A 19,737-nucleotide genomic window follows, 5' to 3' on the forward strand; every position below is an offset into this window, starting at 1 on the left:
AAGACAGTTTATGGTGAGACACCAACAGTGTTCTGTTGTTTAAGTCATGCTTGGTGAAAAGCTGTACTGAAGGAGCACAAGTCTGTCAGTGGACTAATGGATATTTTTTACCTTTGTCATTTTTAAAGATTTTTAAATTCCCGTTTTCCTCTCCTCCTATTTGTTCAGCCAAATCCAAATGATTATAATACTTGTATTTGTAAAGCTTATAGTACAACTGGTAAAGTTATGAATACAGATGCTAAATACTTTTTCTAACTGTAAAATAGGTATTTATTCTTAGTGGCCTCTGTAAGCACTTATGAAGAATTATGTGCTATTCTATATATTGTCACAGTCAAAAGTTTAGTTCTATAGATACCTGATTATCCTCTAAAACACCCAAAATATTAAGGACCTTCAGAACTCCATTATCTGTATAAAATTTAGGCACATTTCAAACAAGCAATACCTCTAGCCAAGTAATGCTGAAACGTTTTAGATTTTTAGCTCCCATATACCTTATATTGGTGGATAATCCAAAATGGATTTTACAGTGTTGATACTAAATTTCTCAAGTAAGCCTAGAGAGTTAGGTCTCAAATCAAAAAGAATGCCATTTGTATCAATCAAGTATTGTTTATTTCACTGAAAATATTTCACTCTTCAGTATTTACTTTGCGTTAGAGTTGGTGTTTTGGTCCACGGAAGCAGCACAAAAGGACATATTGTCCATTCCCTTCAACAGCTATCAAATCCTGCTAGCATTCATGCAGTAGCTTCCTAAAGTCTTCAGCAACTACAAGATGAACAATCAGAAGTGACAAAATGCATGTTCCTGAAAGAAAATACTTCTTTAGATCATTATTTTAGAGCGCAATTGTTTTTATACCTGCTACACTGGGAGAACACCCCAAGCAGTAATACATCTTCACAGGCTTTGAGATGTCCTTGTGATTACATTTAGAATTAATGCACAGCCTGAATTTCATGTCTAACTTCAGGCACAATTGTGGGAAACAGCAGAAACAGCATGCTTCAGGATATAATCTATCACAAATTTAGGATATCAAATGTATGTACTCAGGTTGAATTCTATTTTCTATGATAATTTCATTTCCCCAAAATTATGTGCAGCTTCATACACCAGTTAATGAACCCAGATGAAGATTTCACTGCTGTAACAGAGAATACTTTTCCCACTGACTTTAAAGGTTGTGATGGTGGTGACCAATGTCTCCACCAAATATCTGACCACTAGCCCAAGACAAATGTTCAGCTCTGTTAAATTCATCTCTACTCAAAGAATACTTATTACTTCAGCTGAGGATTAGAACAGTCTTTCCACCTGGGGCTGCTCCCAATCTAAAGACCAAAAAAAAGTTATAAATTAAAAGGTATCCCATCAATATGCTGGTGCAATGGTATGTTAAATTTTGGTAACTCTGAAAAAAGGTTCTGCTTTAGCATTTTTGTGTATTTAATACTCCATCATAATTTATGAACAACATTCAGAATTTCATTTTGTCTCAAATTACATGGGATTAGATTGGTTATTAGGATGACAACTGTGACCTATCTCCACGTTTTTTCCCCTTAACTGAAATACCCATATGATAAAAACCCTATTTCTAGAAACAGAAGAGCAACTGAAAAGCATCTCAGGTTCACAATTGCATTTCTAGGCCTTACTAGAGTCACAGACTTTCTGGGGAGGGAGGCTAACTTATTAACCCACAACTCACTACACCAAGCAATACTATTGTGTCTATTCATTTGGAATTATACATATGTGATGTTGGATGGCTGTGTACAAAAACATCCAGTTTAATATGCTCATGATATAAATACTTAGATTTAATGCAGGCAATGCATTATTAAAATATGCCTAGTGCATGAAAGACGTAAATTAAAACAAAAAGACCCAGTTCTTATAGTTATTAGAACTCAGACTCCATTACAGTTCCTCATTATATATGTGCTCCGCACAACAGAACTCAAATACAAATTGTAAGCTAAATAAATATTAATGTACAATATGTTGTGACGGCAACACTATTTTCTTTATCAAAATCAAAACAATGTGCTTCAAAAATAGAAAGCTACTTTAGACAAGTTTAGACAAGCTTCACATCCATGTTGAATGTTCAAAACTGGTTAAATTATTGGTTTCTTCAAAAAAAATGCCAACAGTAAGTCTTGACTAGCCACAACACACAGCTTAGTTTCCTAAATTCAAAATTACCCAGAAATTTAAGGACAATAATTTTTGGAACCTTTTTTTCCTGGAACATAGCTGCAGGTTTTGACTCAAAACAGAATTTTTTGATCTGGGGAATAAGTCAAGCCAATCAGAGCAGCGCCAAATGCTCCTCAGCTGCTTCCCAAGAAGAGAACCCAAAGAGCAACCACCTCCAGTATATGCCTACAGAGATTGTGGAAGCTCAGTTGAATGCCAGAGTCAAGGTCAGAGAGGGAATCTCCAAGCTCATCTGCTACTGACCTCCAAACTCCATTATCTCCAAGGAAATAATACTAATTAAACAATATTTGGGTCACTTAAGAAAGCTTTGGGTCAACAGAACCTGGTTCTATGTGTGATTTTGGCTGCCTAGACACCTGTTGGAAGAACAATACAGCATCCCACATGTTATCCATCAGGTTCCTGGAGTATGTAGAGGATAGATTTGGAATAAAGATGGTTAGATGTGCCAATCAAGGATGGGGCATTGCTGGACTTGCTACTTACAAGCCAAGGAAACCTGCTTTGTAAAATTCCAATCAGGGACAGCCTCAGCTGCCGTGGTCACAGTACTGGGATCCTGCTGAGCATGCTGAAGGTCAGTGTTAAAACAAACATTTTAGATTTAGAAGAGCAAACTTCACTACGCTCATAGCCCATGGGAAGGGTTGCTAAGGAGGATAAAGTACTGGGAGTTCTTCACCAACAGTCTCCTGGAAACACTAAACCAGCTCATCCCCTTTAAGGTCAGGAAAGAGGCAGAGCAAGAGACCTCCTTGGTTTAACTGTGAACCTCTGAATTTGCTCAAATCCACAAGAGAAGTGTACCAGAGATGGAAAAGCAGAAAAATACACACTGAGAACTAAAAGGACATTGACAGGATGTACAGAAAACTTCCTAAAGTTCAACAAGGACAAGGGTAACATCTTGCACCTGGCAAAACACAATGCAGGAGTGCAGCACAGGCTGGGATGGACCTGTCTGAGGAGCAGCTCTGTGGAAAGGGATCTGAGGGTCCTGGTGAACAAGCAGCTCCATGTGAGTGAGCAGTGTGCTGTTATGGCAAAGGAAGCCAACAGGATCATTGACATGATGGATGGACTAGATCAACAAGAGCATCACCAGCAGAGTTAAAATCACCATTATCTCACTCAGCCACTTGACAGGCCACATCTGCAATACTGGGTTCTCTCTGTCTAGCTTTGGTCCCTGACATGCAAAAAACACACAAAACCATGGACAGGCTGAAAAGACTCCAGAGAAAGGCCACGGGGATAACCAAAGGTCTGGGAAGCCTGACATATGAGGAAAAGCAAAGAACTGGGCTGATTCTGCCTTGAAGAAAGAAGGCTTAAGGGAGCCTTTATCAACATATTCCAATTTTCAAAGGGTGGCTAGAAAGAAGAGACTCCCTTTTTACAAGCAGTCACATGGAAAAGATGAGGGGTAATATGTACAAATTACTTTGTGATATTCCAGTTGGACACTGGAATAATGCCATTGGAACAAAATCACAGGGAAGTGTTGGACTCCCCAGTACTGGACACTTTAAAGACTTGGTGCTGGGCTACCTTGTCTAGACCATGCTATTGACAGGAAAGGTTGGACCAGATCATGGCTGAGGTCCCCTCCAACCTGGTATTTTACAATTCTATGATCATACTGATAAATCAAAAGTGTGTGGAATGTTTAAATCTTTGATAGCAGCAGCTCCTAAAAAAAACAGCTTTTCCACATTAAATAATATATTCAGTACTCCCCCTTCTTCCAAATATTAAACTGTGTCGATGCATTATTTGTTCTGCACAGTGCAGAATGTGCACTTTGATACAATCCAGAGACAGGCAGAGCTGATTGAAGATAGTGCTAAAACATCTGTGTGGACAACACTGCATTGTCCAAGGGTGAACCAGGGTACCATCAGTGCCATTCACACACAAGATTCCTTTGTAGCTTCATTAAGAGGGGAAGGGGGAGGGGAGGCTAGCTAAAGTAATTCTATTTTCTATTGGAAAAGCTATTTCAGTTGTTAGCAAGTGTCAGGTATAAAACACACTCCACAAAGCCACCATTCACTCATTCAAATATAAATATATACACAGACACACACACAAACACTGACTAAAGCACCTTATGCTTAACAACACGGTTTCTAGGGATATGGAATGAAAGTTCCAAGTTTTGCAGACATAAGGCCACTTACACTCTCTTTCACTGCTGGAGTTATTAAGCAGTACGTTCATGCTGTGATCAAAGAACACTTCACAGACAAACTTTTCATCATTATAAACTCCTCACAACAAACAGCTGAAAACAAACTTCTATCAAATAAAGCCTTGTCCCTGTTAGGCCACTTAAGCATTACATTATCTGCCTGTCCCCTCTTGCCAGGCAATAATGCCATACAACGCAGAGAGAGCTAAACACACAACAACATTCTAAAAGTGAATACAAGTACCTATGCAATAAAAAATTATTTGGAGAAAGGTAGCTTAAAACCTGCAAAGATGCCTCCTTGTCCAAGGGGGAGAGTTACAACAGCAACAACTTCATTGGCACAGTAATTAAAATGAAGAATGAAGTTCATCATTACAAGCACATGTATCTCATCAGTTGGCAGCAGCCTGCTGTAGTTTAGCTTAGTGAAAGACAGCCAGCCATTGGCCAGTGGCAGCATAATAGCCTCCTACAAAAATTAAGCATTTAGATTAAAAATTAAGAATTTGGAACATGTGAATAAGTTTCAGTGTGAGACAAAGGCATGAGACAATCTAAATTACCGAACACAGCGAGTGCTTCGTGATGCGTTTGGTTTTGATCCAGACAAGCATTTCCAGGTTGTCAAATAAAATGTTTTAAACTCTGTTGAACAAGACACTGTATCAAGTAACCAAATTAATCAGAAATAATCAAAGTAGAACAAGAATGAAGACGTGACAATTTTTTTTAAATCCTCTCACCTAAACATATGTGTAACAAGGCACATTAGGAAAAATATCTTCAATCACTTTATTATTCAATTTGACATAAATACCTGAAACCAGTTTTCTCACAATTTAAGACAATGGGGGAAAGTTTCAATTGTTGTTACAGATGTCATAATTTCATTGTCTATTAAAGTGCAACGGTCATGTGCCAAAAATTATAAGCAAAAAGTAAAAGACAAAAGACAAAAAAACAAACCACAGGAAAGTTTTTGAAGACATTCAAAAACAGTGACAGTATATGTATTCAGCCACATTTTTGAAGCAATTAAAAGTAAAGATAACACTGAAAATATTTATAAACCTATACTTTAACTTGTTCCCTGCAAAGCCCATAACTTTGTATGTTTTCCAAACAAGACTTTGATGCTTTTAAAGAAAACAAATACTATTAGCATTCCTAGCACTTTAAAGAAATGTGGAATAAGATAAAGGCAGACATGTTAGTTCATTATATTTTAAAGTACTAAGCAATGACTGGATTGCAAGTTATATTTTAAACATATTCTTTTAGGTGTGCAGTAGGTGCCAGTGTTTATGACAGTCCTGAAAGTCTTTTTGACATCATAACAGCAAAACCTTTGAGTGATTTATTCCCCGTCATCATTAAGAGACAACTTCTGAAAAGCATTAAGCTGAAAAAAGATGTAAAAGATTCCTCATTCTTCACAGAACTTTATGCCCTTTTAATTTTGTATTTCATAAATAATTAGTCATTAGACTTAATTTCTCTTTACTCCAAACACTCACATTTATGACATTCACATGCACAACACCACTCAGTCCCTTTTAAACTAGAAAAGCATAAACCACTAATAGCTAAGTATTTGAAAGTTCTAGGTATCTTGACCTTTCCGAAGATACAAAATGTTCAGAAACAAGGTAGTAAATACATTAGTGCTGCCCCACTTACAAATTTTTGGAGTACGGTAACTATTTTATTACACTTAATATTTTTGTTCAGTAGAAAACCAAGACATCATATTGTTAACCCTTTCCATTTTCCTCATAGGTTTCCTCTGACAGTTTGTTGTATTTGTGTTTTCCTTACAGAATGCATGTAGGGGTAAGGGTCCTACCAGCGCTTAATTAAATATAGGGAGTTCATTTGCAATGAGCACCCTTTCTCTGAGGTTTGCAGAAGGGCTGGTAGCCATGTGTATGCTTAAGACAAAGTAATTTCAAGGAAAGCAACAGTTTAAGATTTGTTTGTGCATACACAATGGCTTGTACTTAGTAACCTTCATATAGTCACCCTAAACTCCTGATTTCTGACAGGCTAAAATCACAAAGAAATGTGCCAAGGAACGAAACTGCCACGAGCCATTCTTCACACAGTGCTAATTATATCAGGGTTGTTAAAGCTGTGGTTCTTAAACCCCATCAAAATTAATCTACATTTTGAAACAGATCTAACAGTTGTTTTGAATGCTGAACAAGAATATTCAGCATTCAGAGAGATTCTTCTAACACACAAAAGTCAGTTATCTTGCTATTTCACCTGAATTCAAGGAGAATTGTGCACATTCACAGAATTCTTCTACATTCCAGAGCTTACCCAGCCACCCGCTCAGAATCAAATCCCAAGTTTGGCACACGGAGCAGCTTTCAGGACGGCCCCTCTGTTTCCTTCCAAGGTGTTAAGGACAGTGATGCCACCACCAAGCAGGGACCTGCCTGGCAGCTGCTGCAGGTGCTCCATCTCCATCCCTGGATCTCACAGGGATCCCCCCGGCCCGCGATGGAGGCACGTTAAGGCGCAGTGCAGGAGTGCAGCAGTTCCAACACTAGAGGACAGCCTGCTCATTTGACTGAGCCTCGAGATTTGTAGTGCACTTTCCACATAGCTTCCTTCCTCTTGCACCAGAATTCGAGTTCATAAGCTGATGAATCCACTGTCAGGACGCTTCTCTTCAGACTGAAGACATTTTTCTCCCCCCTTTCTACATGAGCTTCAAAGCGTTGCAAGAATTCTTGAAAATGAGATAATTAATGTCAGTACTGTCTGTCCAACACCAAAGACAAGAGCTTCTAGGGGAGCCATGTTCTTTCCTGCTACTCTGTAAATTCCAGCTACTGCAGCACCTAAGGATCACAAGGAAAACAATGATCAAACCACAGAAAAAGCCAAGGTTGAAATATGTGACAAATTATCTACTCTATGTGACACCTATTTATAGAACATTACCAAACACTGCATTGCTTCATGGCATTACACAATTACCAGCCTTGCTTGTATTTTTACAGTTATATATATTCTTCAAGAATGATTTTCCCAATTGAACCAGATCAACTTTTCCATCATCAGTTTAAGAAAATCAAACTTGTTGTTTCCCTTTACACATCTTCAAAAATTTTTTTTAACATTTTTTGCCTTGTGCCAGTTTGAAAAGGTAGCAAGACAGTCCTCTAAAAATTGACCAGGTCTGAAGAGTGGTTTAATACTGCTTGTATAGGCAGGGAGAAGACAAGAAAAATAAAGCTGCTAGTGTCAACAAAACAATTTCAAAGACACATTGACCAGCTTCATTTAATATTTCAGCTGAATAAACTGGTCATACTAAATGAGTTTATTTCAACTTAAAGTACTGAATTGTTAACAATTGTTTAGTAAATCCAGCAAAACATGAAAAAGGCCAAAGTATTGCAGTGTTTGCCATAAATGTGTATGAGAGGAAATTTCGAACCAATACAATTAGATTTTGAGCTATAGCACATAAAAAGATTCTGAACTCAACAGATCATTTTTCTTGTACATTTGTGTGCAAATTCACATTTGAAATATAATCTAAAGAGGCCAGGATCAACCTCAACCAAACCCAAAACTTAATTGCAGACCTTCAGTATGGATTGTCTCAGATGTTATCTAGTCATAATTAAATGCCTTCAGAGATCACACAGGCTCTTTCAGGCTCAAAGAGAACTGAAAAGTCATCACAATTTTTTAAAATAATAAGCAAGATTTAAACAAAAAATGGGACTTTTTTTTTGGTTTTGCACATTTACTAACAGGAATAGTCTGCTGGAGTGATCAAAAATCCATCAGTGACACAGAAATACATTGAGTCACAACAGATTTTCTGAAAGTACAACCAGCATCTGAATCATCTGACATCTTCAAAAAGTAACACCTAAGTTTCACAACAGCTTTAGGAAGAGTAGAATTCAGTCATGACTGTGGCCATAACAGTACTTACAAACACTATTAATCACGCTGTTAGGCAATTTTTTGGTTATTTTTATTGTTGGTTTTTTTTTTAAACATATTCTGTAAAGTATATTTTGCCTGAAATATCTCACCAGAAGGCTAGCCTTATGGTATTTCACTCAGCTACCTTTCATAAGCTTTTCCATTTGTTCCTTGGCTAGCTGCTGTCAAAACTTGAAAGAGATCCATTAGACTGAGCCCACTACGGACATTAAAATTATTTTTCAGATTGAACTCTCAAAGCGAATTCAAATTGGCCAAAAAAGTATACCAGAATTGTCACTACTAGATCAGTAACAGAAATTTTGGGCTTTAAGAAAACACTGAGATACTCTGGGAAGTATCCAGAATAAAGCAATAAAAATTTGGTAGTTTGCTAATTATGTATTATTACACAAATAACAGTGTGCAGTACAACCTGTAATGCATAATCCAGCACAGATGGTATGGAGCCAAAAGTATGTACAATAGGCTGCCAATGAGGGAAATGAGAATTTGTTACCAAAAAGGAGTGTGCTGGGGAAGAGGAGGAAGGACAGGCCCTTCTGGATCAAATACAGCTAAAATCCTTGCCTTAAGCTGCCTGGTGTTTATATATTCTTGTCTGGCTTGGTGGGGTATTTTTGGTTGTTGCTTTGTGGGTTTGTTTTTATTAGGGTTTCAGTTTTTTTGTTGTTTTTTTTTTTTCTTTTTACTGTATTCCCTTCTGATTAGTAATTTTTCAATACCTTTTAAAAATTTTATTTAATACCTAATTTAATTTTAATTTTTTAATTTCCATGACTTTTCAAAGCTACGAAACAGAGGAGTCTCCTGTTTTTCTATACGCTGCTAAAAAGGTTCCAGAACATTAGAAAGTTTGAAAGATCTTCCTGACCAAAATTAAACTTACATTTTGCAATAGTCTATGCTGCCTTCATTCTCCTACACAAACAATGCAGAACACTGGAAATGCAAAGTGGAAATTGAAGTCAGTTGGCTATTTCAATTTCTTAAGCACTGGACCAGGCATATTCAAATAGCTGATATTTCAACTTGCATCTCTCAGTTTGCAGCATAATAGCTATTAAAACTCCTCTTTAATATTTGATCACCATAATTTGCCTTCAAAAGCTCCCTACAGAATTTCTATCAGTACAAAACAACCGAGTTCTGGCCAGAAACAAAAAATGCTTCAAGGTAAAAGTAGTTGCCTAAGCAAGCTGCAATGCTCTGTGCAAAACCTTTGGGAACAGCATAACAAGTCTATAGTCTAAGATTGGAGAAGTTCTCAGATGAATCTGCACACAAACAGGATTGCTTACGTGCTAAATGCTTTGACCTGCAAAACTGGATGCCAAAAATACAACTGTGTTGCTCCTTTTTTTTTATGCAAAGATAAAAGACACAGAGTACTTTCATTTGAGAGACACTGATCCTGAAACCTCCCCACCACAGAAAGCTGTGAAAGTCTCTGCTTGGATCTTTCAACACCACATTTCCTATCTCAGTTCTTCAGAAATGCTCCTGCATGGCTGACCTTGTAACAGGCCACTGCCATTTTAATCCTAAGACAAAAATCAGCATAACATATAACATAAGGCACTCAAGTAGTTCCAACTTATCTCAGCAAAAAAAAAAAAAAAAAAAAAAAAAAAAATCCAACCTCCCCCAAACAATAGCTATACTGAACCATACTGTGTTAACCGGTGGAAATTCTAAGATGAGAAATCTGTAGCAATTAAAACAACATTTTGAGGAAAGTTTTAGTGAAACTTCTCATACATTTGCATTTTTATTTAGCCTTGAAAAACAATAGTCAGGAATGTCTTTCAGCAGCAATAAGAAATAATCTGACACAAATCCTCTATGAATGAGTAGTGATACCACTATTCTGATAACCTGGGCAGAACACAGGAAAACCAAAGTGAAAGGTGGGAAGTTTTGCCTTCAGACTGTATGGTGGTTGCTAGTATTAAGGTGCCTAACTTGAAAGGTCTGTGAGGGTAAGGAAATCTTTTTTGCAACACTGAAGATTTTGGGGCAGAAACTACTGCTCAGTTAACATAGGCACCATTCAACACATGGTTTTTAATGCTGAGAACTCCTTACCAGCACTGTTGCAGGCAAGAGTGTGCTTCTTTCCTGAAAAAATAGCATTCACTATTTTTCCCCCCACAAAATGAGAAAACTCAGCATGCTCCTACTTGCTTGGGAAAGCTACTGTAGTCTATTTATAAATTTGATAAACAAAGCTGGATATGATAAAACCAAAGAATGACTAAAGTATCCTAGAGGTTTTATGGCCCGTGTTTCAGTGCTGACATAGATAACAGAATTTCTTGGGAAAGATGGAAAAGCAGCATCTGATACAATAACTCTAGATGAGGACAGATGAGCATCATTTCCTCAAAACATTGTTGGCAACAAATTCGTGTCGTATTTGGTCAGGTGTAAGCCTTCCACATTTCACTATATAACACACTCGTACTTTCTGCAATGTTTTAAATATGAGTGTGGTTTTTAACAACAGCTCTGTGAACCTTTGGGCTTTAACAGAGAAAATTGTTGCATCTATCTGAGGATACAATGTCAAGAAATAATGAAAAAATGTATTTTGAGTGGTGGCCATTCATGTAATTCCATAAGAAACTCTGTAACACGTGCCCTTGCCAAACAGTACTCCACCTAGAACATCAGCAAAGCTTAATTTTTCTTTTTTGGGAGGTGAGGAGAAGCCACTCTATAACTATTGCAAAAATCCTTAATAAACAATTAGCAATTAACTAAGAAAAGCAGTTTGGTCTTTTTTTTTTTTTTTAAGTTAGATGTAAAATAAAAAAAGAAAAAAACCCAAAACAACAGCAAAACAAAACAAAAACAAAAACAAAAAAAAAAAAAAAAACCCAAAACCAAACAAGAACAAAAGGCAGACTTACTGGTTATCATTGCTCCAGTTACAGAACCCAGAAATCCAATGCTGACCACAATGACAGATATCAGCCTCCCCTGCCTATGCCTCTGCAGCATCACAAACATTAACACTCCCACAGCACCATGGACAAAGAGAGAGGAGAAGAGAGCCCAGAGGAAAACCCAGTACCACATCTCTGAAAGAAAGCAGTCAAATAAAGGGTTAATGTTTTTAAGATAAGAACTTCATAAGTAAGAAACTTTAAAACATTGCAAACAATCAACAGTAGGAGACAATCAATACTGATTTCCATTTTAAAAGTGATACATGTGACACCATCAGCACATGCTCAAGACTCTTTCCTCATTTCAGCAGTCTGTCATAAAGGACTAGCTGAATTGCATTAAAAATTATGAAAAGGATTTTGGCAAAAATATTAATTCAGATTTTTTTTTACAGGTAGCCATAATTCCTTAGATGGCTTCATTAAATAGTGTTGAATGCAATTTCATAGTGGGCATTGTAATTGCTTCTGTCAAATGAAATATTCTGACACAAAGACTGAAGGAGGAAAAAGTCAAGAACTGGTTTGGGGTTTGTTTGGGTTCTGAGTTTTTGTTTTGGGGCAGGTGTGGATCTTTTGTTGTTTCCCAATCCCCCACACTCACAAATAAGAGACAGCATCAGGTAACATCAGATGGGAGAACTGAGATTAAAGACTTTAGCTTATCTACACCCAGGAGCTGTAATAGAGTGCTCCATCAAAGTTTCAAAAGTGCAAATAAAAACATTATCATTTTAACAAGAAATTTTAACTCATCTAATTCCTTAGTAGAGAACTTCAGAGAGAGGCAGTGACTATTATATGAATTACCAAAAAGGGCGTCAGATCATGAGAATGTTTGGAGCACAAACATTACTTTGAAGAATGGCAGACGTGATGAGCACCTTCAAAGAAAAGAGCTGGAACCCTGGAACCATCAACGGAGCTACACAATAACTCAAGAAACTTTCTCACTTGCTGTCAACTTTCTAAAAACATTCTACAAATCAAAAGGGTGAGTAAATAAAAGAAAAAAAAATCCCTTTTAAGTGAGCTACAGTGGGTATGTATCATTACAGAACTTAGCAAATTAGGGTACATATTCCATAATCCCATGACACTGTCATTAATTCAGCTTTTGCTGCAGTTCCCCTCAAAAATAGAACAAAACAAAAAACCCCAGCTTCCTTACAAAAGCAAGATACTTATTGCTTATGAGGCAAGCCTGTATTAAAGTAGCTTGACTCATATCAACTATTTGAGGAAAAAAATACAACCCAATTAGCTAACTTTAAAAATACTGAGCAGCACAAAACATACTGTGAAAAGATGCTGAGAAAAAAAAATGTTGCTACACAATAACCACAGCCCTGGGAGTCCATTGTCAGTAGGATATGTATATAGATAGCACAGATAGAGAGTTTAAGCTTTTTTATTTAGCAGTACTTTGGGAGTTGTTCAACCCTTTCCCTTTCACACAATGAAAATCTGTCTGCCCAAGGACGTACAGCTCCTCTAAATCATGAAAGCCAAAAGACTCCTTTAAAAGAGCAGCAAGGAAGGTGGCTGGCAAATCCACATCCAATGAATTCTTCAACTGTAGTTCAAGCTTTTCCTTCTGAGTGCCTGGGTACATGTGTCCACATCCTGAGGGTGGCTCAGAGCAGCTCTCATCAGATCCTCCATCCCTTCACCCCTGGCCCCAAGATGGGTGTCAAAAATCTTGGCAAAAGGATAATGACCATGGTACTCTGTTCCACTAAATTAATGTCTCATCATTCTCAGAAGCCACTGTTACAGAACAGTGGCAGGAGTGTCAAGCAGTCACTCCACAAACTTCCTTACTAAAATGAAGAAAGACTGGCTGATCTAATCTGTGGGAAGGGAACCTTTCCTGCTGTCTCTAACAGGCCTGGTCCATTACTAGCACAGCCTGGGTATTTCCATTGTTTTATTCAAGTGGCAGCACATAAACAAAAGGATTAACCAAAGATCCACCAATATAGAACATGGCAGCCCTGCCAGACCTACAGTTGGACAACAGGAGGATTTATTAACCAATCTGGACCAAGAAAGTCTGTGGGAATCTGCCACTGCCACACCCCATAATTTCTACAGGATTTGCTAGGCACTGCATCACCTTTTAGGAAATTGGTGTTTGTAGGCATTGCCAACCTTTATCAGGTAGAAAAGACAAATGACTTCCAGTCTTAGGAAAACTCACTAGGATGACTGTATTTTTAGAAGAAAATGAAAGCTTATGAAAAGGCAAACTACTCCCCTGTAACTAAGAAACCAAAAATATTTACAAACTCTTACACAACAAAATAGCTCCACAGTGAGCGACGATCTTCGGTCTTATTTACATTCCAAATAAGGCTCAAGGAAAATTAACATCACTCCTCACTTTATATTTAGGGCAGGAGGCTTGAGAATAGAACCAGCACCAAAATGTCCTGTTGGCTAAAGAAATATAAACTTCAGTTCTTTGCTACACACTTTCTCCTCCTACTCTTTAAAAGCAGCAGGCATATTGAAAAGGAAATTAGAGAGCATCCAGAAACATTCTTTGTTTGACACAAAAGCAGCTGGAGCTTTGTTAAACTATGACCTCCCTTCATTAAGACATGATGTATGTCTTAAAACATCATGTAGGAGCTGAAACAGGACAATCACTTCCAAGCACGTTCCCTAGGAAAGGCCAGAAGTTATCCTTTCTTATCCTCCTTTATTTACTCTTTCTATGCCTGCTAGTTCAACACATTTATTTACTTCTGCTTGTAGGGTGAGTGATGAAGCCAGCCAAGAAAGTTGTTTAACAGGGATGAACAAGGTAAGGAGAGAGAGAGAGAGAGAGAACCCTTCAAGCAAATCAGGAGACCTTAAGCTCCATTCACCTAGAGGACAACACAGACACTCTTACCCTGATATGGTGAGGGCAGAGAATTATTCATGTTCTGTAAAATTCAGTATCACCTAACCCCTGAACCACAAAGAGAGATGACACTCAAAAGCAGTATGTCAGAGTAACACTGAAAGACACAAAGAATAGCTTAGGAATAACACTGAGAGGTGCCACTAAAGAATAGAGAAAGAGAATGAGGACCTCTGAACACAAATGGCCAAGACTTCACTTGTTCAGAAATGACTGAGTAGTTTGATTGCTGAATTGACTTGCACCATCTCTAAGGAAGAGGAAGTGAGACTGAAGTATCTCAGCTATTTATGTCCTATACACTGACTGATCCTTTAAGCAGCATAAATTTATGTATTGCTACCCTGACAAAAAAAGCACAGTCCAATTTCAGTCTTTGTGCAGCTATTCTAATTGTGCAGCTCTTTTGACAGCATCAGCTGCTGTTACAGAGGTAATGATTTACCTATATATGTCAGAGAGATTCAAATACTCACATAGCCTCAGTTCATTTAGTCATGCCCTCAAAGAGATATGAATAGTACAAAATAAAATAAAAAAAGACCAACAAAATTCTTGCAACTTCTTTTGCTTGACCCTGAAAAAAGTCAGAGTTTACTTTTAAAGTATCCAAGTTACTTGAAGTCACCAAAACACAACATACATTATCAAAACTCCACAGTTCCTAGAGAAACACAGGAACTAGGGCAGGCCCAGTAGTTTACAAGCATAGTGACATTCAGTAAATTGCAAAGATGTCACAGCTCTTCTAATAGGAACAACTGAGATATATTTTTCATGTTTAAAATTCTTAGTGCTTAAACTGAAAAGAAGATTTAAGACAGTGTTTATGCTCCTTTCCTCTGGTTTGCCTCAGTTGGGGATTTTTTTCCTACCAGAAAAGCTGCAAACTCAAATACCTTGTAATTAATGCCCAATCACATCAGTTTTAGAGCACTTTGTTAACTTTGGCATTCATATATATCAGATAGATATCATGCATACATTATGCTTACGTACTACAGATAAACATTATATATATATATATATTAGTGTAGGCATACACAACATTAGAGATTGGGAAAAGACTTATGAAAGCATGCTATTGTTTAGAATAACATTCATATCACTTCCATCTTAGAAAGACTTGAAGTTGCACTCCATCACCAGAAGCAGATAAATGATTTTCAAATATTAGCTATATAATGTATCAATATGCTGTCCTACTGCCACTAAGCTTCAATAAACATGGAGTATCTCCTTAGTCCTTCATCTTCAGCACTCCTCCTCTAGCTCTAATCTTGTTTTGCCAGATGAATAATGATTGCCTACAACATGTCATAAATCAAAGTTGATTACTCCAAAACAGTGTCTCTCTCTTTCTCTTTCTATTCTAAGCCCTGTACCCAGCCTACTGCTATCAGTTACAAGTAGTCAAGCAATGAGCACCTGCACTAAGAATACAAAAATACAGATTTAAGTCAACAAGGTAGCACTCATCAAATTTAGAATTAGAAAAACCAGTAATGTTAGATTCCTTTAGCTTATAAACTCAATGCACTCAGATGAAGTAACAGCTATAATAACTGCAAATGTAACTCAGCTCTTTACATGCTATATTTTTTTCTTCAGCACCAGGTCCTGTCCCTAATTATTGTATTAACTGGTACTTTCAAAGTTATCAACAATACAGTCAAAGTGTTCTTTGGAGACGTTATGATTTTTGCTGCACTAAGTGGGGAAAAAAAGCACTTTGCTGAGGATCATTTAAATCTCAAATTACAGACTAGTCCTCTCAAGTAACAGCATAGGGGGCAAAGAAAATCCAGACAATCTGGGAAAAATTAGCACAAGATGGATCTTAGGAGCTTCTATTAGTAGAAATATTGCCAAGTCCTTTATTGTGGAAGCAGCCCTTAAACAATTTTTATTTTACTGGATACTAATAATGGGATTTTTTCTCTGTTTTCAGTTCAATTTCAGCTGCTATCTGATCTGCTCTAGCAAACCCTAGACTCTAAAACACAACCAGCTCATATAAAGGAGATGTTCTTGGTATTTACTGGAGGAGGTAACAAAGAGTGAGGTGAAAGCCACCCCACCTCTCCATGACTCCCAAAGCCTTCCTTGCACCTCCCAGGAGAGGTCAGGAAGAGAGGAAGCAAGCACCCCACGGTGATGGGCCTGTGTTCAGCTAAAAGGAACAACACCAGCACCTTCAGCTGTTACAGGGTGTGATAGGTATGGCAGCAATGAACTTGTCTGTGGTCTCCTGGGTGTTTGAGGCCATGAACGAAAGACAGGATTTCCTTTTTTTTTTTTTTATGTTGAACCTGATTCACATATATGGTGTCAAAATAATCTTTTAGTTTCTCATTAACAGGAAAAAGAACCCACCAAAACTAAGCTATTAGGGTATGAAGCATTCCTAGCTTAGGCTGGAGTTCATATCAGGACCCTGTTGAAAAATTCAGAAAATTAACATATTTTTAAGAAGGAAGCTGATAACATTTTGCAACATGTTTGTGAACACATAATCAATATGGTTTATCTAAAGGAGATAAATCTTCATTTGTGCAACTTTAAAGTCCAGTCCAGACCACAACAGTAAGTCCAAAAGTAGACAGGAGGTAGTCTTGAATATTCATGGAACATGGCATATTAATGATTTTCTTGTCCCAGTATTTTGGGGAAATTTCTCCTTATACCTAACAGTGGTGCAAAAGGGAATGGATTAAGTAGTCAAAGAAGATAAACTCGTTCACAAACCTATTTTCTTGGCAGGGAAAAGAACAGAATTTCTGGTCTTGAGCAAAGTTTACTTTGATAAGGAGTAAGGAAGGGCTCGTAACTAGTTCAGCTTTTTGATAATATCAATGATTATATCAATATATATTCTAACCTGTGGAAAAGATTTTTAAGCCCAGAGCAAGTTTTGGACTGCTGACAGTCAGGTCAACAGGTTATGGCTGTAAGAGCAAACATCATTTAAGCACAAAATTAGAAACCGCCACTACAACTGGCAGTGACACATTCCTCAACAACACTACAATGGATAAAAAAGTATTTTTCGTATTTTTAAGCTAAAAAGAAAATACATTCCACATTAAAAATACCTTATGCAAGCCCTTATCTTATTGAAAAGCACTGAGAAGTGAGCTGATATTAACTCTCAGCACTGAATTTCATAGAAACGCCTATGCTGCACAATGATCTAATAAGAAAAACTTTATAGAGGATGTGTGGCACAAAGCAAAGTGAAATCCATTGTGAACTTTTTCCTTTAAGAGTACAAGTTTTTAAATAGGTATGTTAAAGTAACTACTCAGGAAGTGAACTGTGTTTAGTGTGTCATCACACTAATACCTGGAAACTCTAATTATCAGACACACGCTACAAAGTTCATAGACCAGATAAATATGAAAAGGTTAACCTTTTTTATTACACTAAGATGCATCCTGAAAGTTAAAAGAGCAATAAAGATAATCACTTTCTGTTTGCTACAGCTTCAACTTCAGTTACACTTCTATTTTCATCCCACTTCTACTTCCATCACACATCTTCCACCTCTAAAAGATTAAAAAAGAAAACAGAATATATCTATTAACCATTAATATAGAGTGCAAAAAGGTGACATAATACTCTTTCATAAATATTAGATTATTTCCATAACTGTTTAAAACCTACTCCTACTCAACATTTTCCACTAATCTGTCACCAGCTAATACACCCCTACAAGGGAGCAGAAAGAATTTACTCAGTTACATCTCTGCTTTTGACACCCAGTGCTGTTTGTTCAGAGCTGGAAGCTTATGCTTTTCTTTACACAAGGACAGAATAAGAGAAGATACCCCTCTCCACTGTATGCCTTGGGTCTCACAGTAGTCCACACCCATTTTTAGCCTGAGACCGACCAGAAAAAAGCCAGTTCTGGCCAAGAGCCAGCCAAAGCTCCCCTCTCCTAAAAGAGGATGAAGGACCTGACTCTACTTTGGTTCACATTATTTCTTTTGTAACAGCTGAGTCTTTAAGAATCCCAGATGTTTAAGATCACAACTACTTGTCAGAAAACAGCTGTCACCTCATTCACTCCCACAGGTCTCATTACCCACAGGTGTACTCAGGGGTAGTGGGGGAAGTCTCCGATTCTCCACACTCAAAACTTTGTGGTTTTCTAGTTGGTTTTTTATAGCTCTCTGTCAAATGCCAATGAGCATATACCCACAAGGGGAAAAAATAAAATAAAACCCCAACCACCTCCACAAACATACTCCAGCCTTCCATACGCATTTATATACTCACACACTTTCTACGATCCTTCACTCACGCACAGGTACTCATCACTTCACTCGCATACACACACCCTATGCCATTAGCCTTATTTTATTATACATGGGCATAAAGAAGTGAGGGAGCACATCCCCCACGGTCATGTCCTTTGCACGGGCAGGCACCGCAGACAGCGGGCACACACCCCAGCCCAAGCAGCACCTCACACAGACCCCGCCCGACTCCCGGACCCCACAGCAGGCACAGACACAGACACCCGATGTACCTGCTCACAGAACACGCATGCAGGCACCCGGAGAGACCCGGCAACACCAACACCAGCCCTCCCTCCGCGCAGCACACAGGGAGACCACCGCCACCGCCACCCCCCGCCCTCCATTGTGCGGCGGCCCCGCAGCGCTGCCCGCGGCCCCCGGCCCGCCGTGCCCCGTTACCCGTGAGGCTGCGGAGGACGGTGCCGTGAGCCCACAGGCTCAGCACTTGCTGCACCGACAGGTTGATCATGGAGTTGTCCCCCGCTTCCACCTTCATGGTGCCGCCGCCGGGCGGGGTCCGGCAGCCGCCGGGCCGCGGGGCGGGAGGGAGACGGCGGCGAGGAGCGGCAGGGCGGGGAGGCGGCCGAGGGAGCTCCGCGCCGCGGAGGAGACATCGAGGACGGAGTGGGGGAGGCGGCGGCCGGGGGGAGCCGGGCGGTCTCGGGGGAGGAGGGGAGCCGGCCGCTGGCGCTTCCCTGCCGCTCAGGGGCAGGGCCGGGCGGCGGAGCCCATCATCACCATCACCATCATCATCATCATCATCATCATCTCCGCCTCCTCCATCGGCAGCGGCCGCCGCCGCCTCGCCGGCGGCATCGTCACTCCGGTCACCGGCATCACCTGGAGCGAGGGCGGGGCGGCCGCGGGCCGTGCCTAGGCGGGCGGCTCCATGCGGGAGCAGCGGCGGCAGCGGGGCGGCTCCCGGCGCCAGAGGCGGCCGGAGGGGAGGGAAGGGAGCGGCGGGAACGGGAGCGGGGCAGCGGGAGCGGGAGGGCGGCCCCGCGCAGGCGCGGCGGGAGGAGCCGGGGGCGCGGGCTCCTCCCTCCAAACGGAGAGCCGGCATTCGGAATCACGATTTGAGTCAAAGAGGGCGGGAAAGACTGGGAATGCCCTGGGCCCCCAAAGAAACTTGCCTTAGCAAGAAGTGT

At 39.4% G+C, this 19,737-nt stretch overlaps 1 protein-coding gene across 1 annotated transcript; it reads right to left on the reverse strand.

Moving 5' to 3' along the window:
- Nucleotides 1-2,459: 2,459 nt before the first annotated feature.
- Nucleotides 2,460-19,519, reverse strand: TMEM170B (transmembrane protein 170B). The gene is made up of 3 exons (XM_058028250.1): nt 18,989-19,519; nt 11,333-11,503; nt 2,460-7,291 (listed from the first exon to the last, which is right to left on the reverse strand). The coding sequence occupies exons 1-3, from the start codon at nt 19,083-19,085 to the stop codon at nt 7,161-7,163; spliced, it is 399 nt and encodes a 132-aa protein (XP_057884233.1). The 5' UTR covers nt 19,086-19,519; the 3' UTR covers nt 2,460-7,160.
- Between the last annotated feature and the right edge of the window lie 218 nt (nt 19,520-19,737).

Source organism: Melospiza georgiana, chromosome 1, assembly GCF_028018845.1.
Source record: "Melospiza georgiana isolate bMelGeo1 chromosome 1, bMelGeo1.pri, whole genome shotgun sequence".
In the NCBI taxonomy this organism is placed as follows: domain Eukaryota; kingdom Metazoa; phylum Chordata; class Aves; order Passeriformes; family Passerellidae; genus Melospiza; species Melospiza georgiana.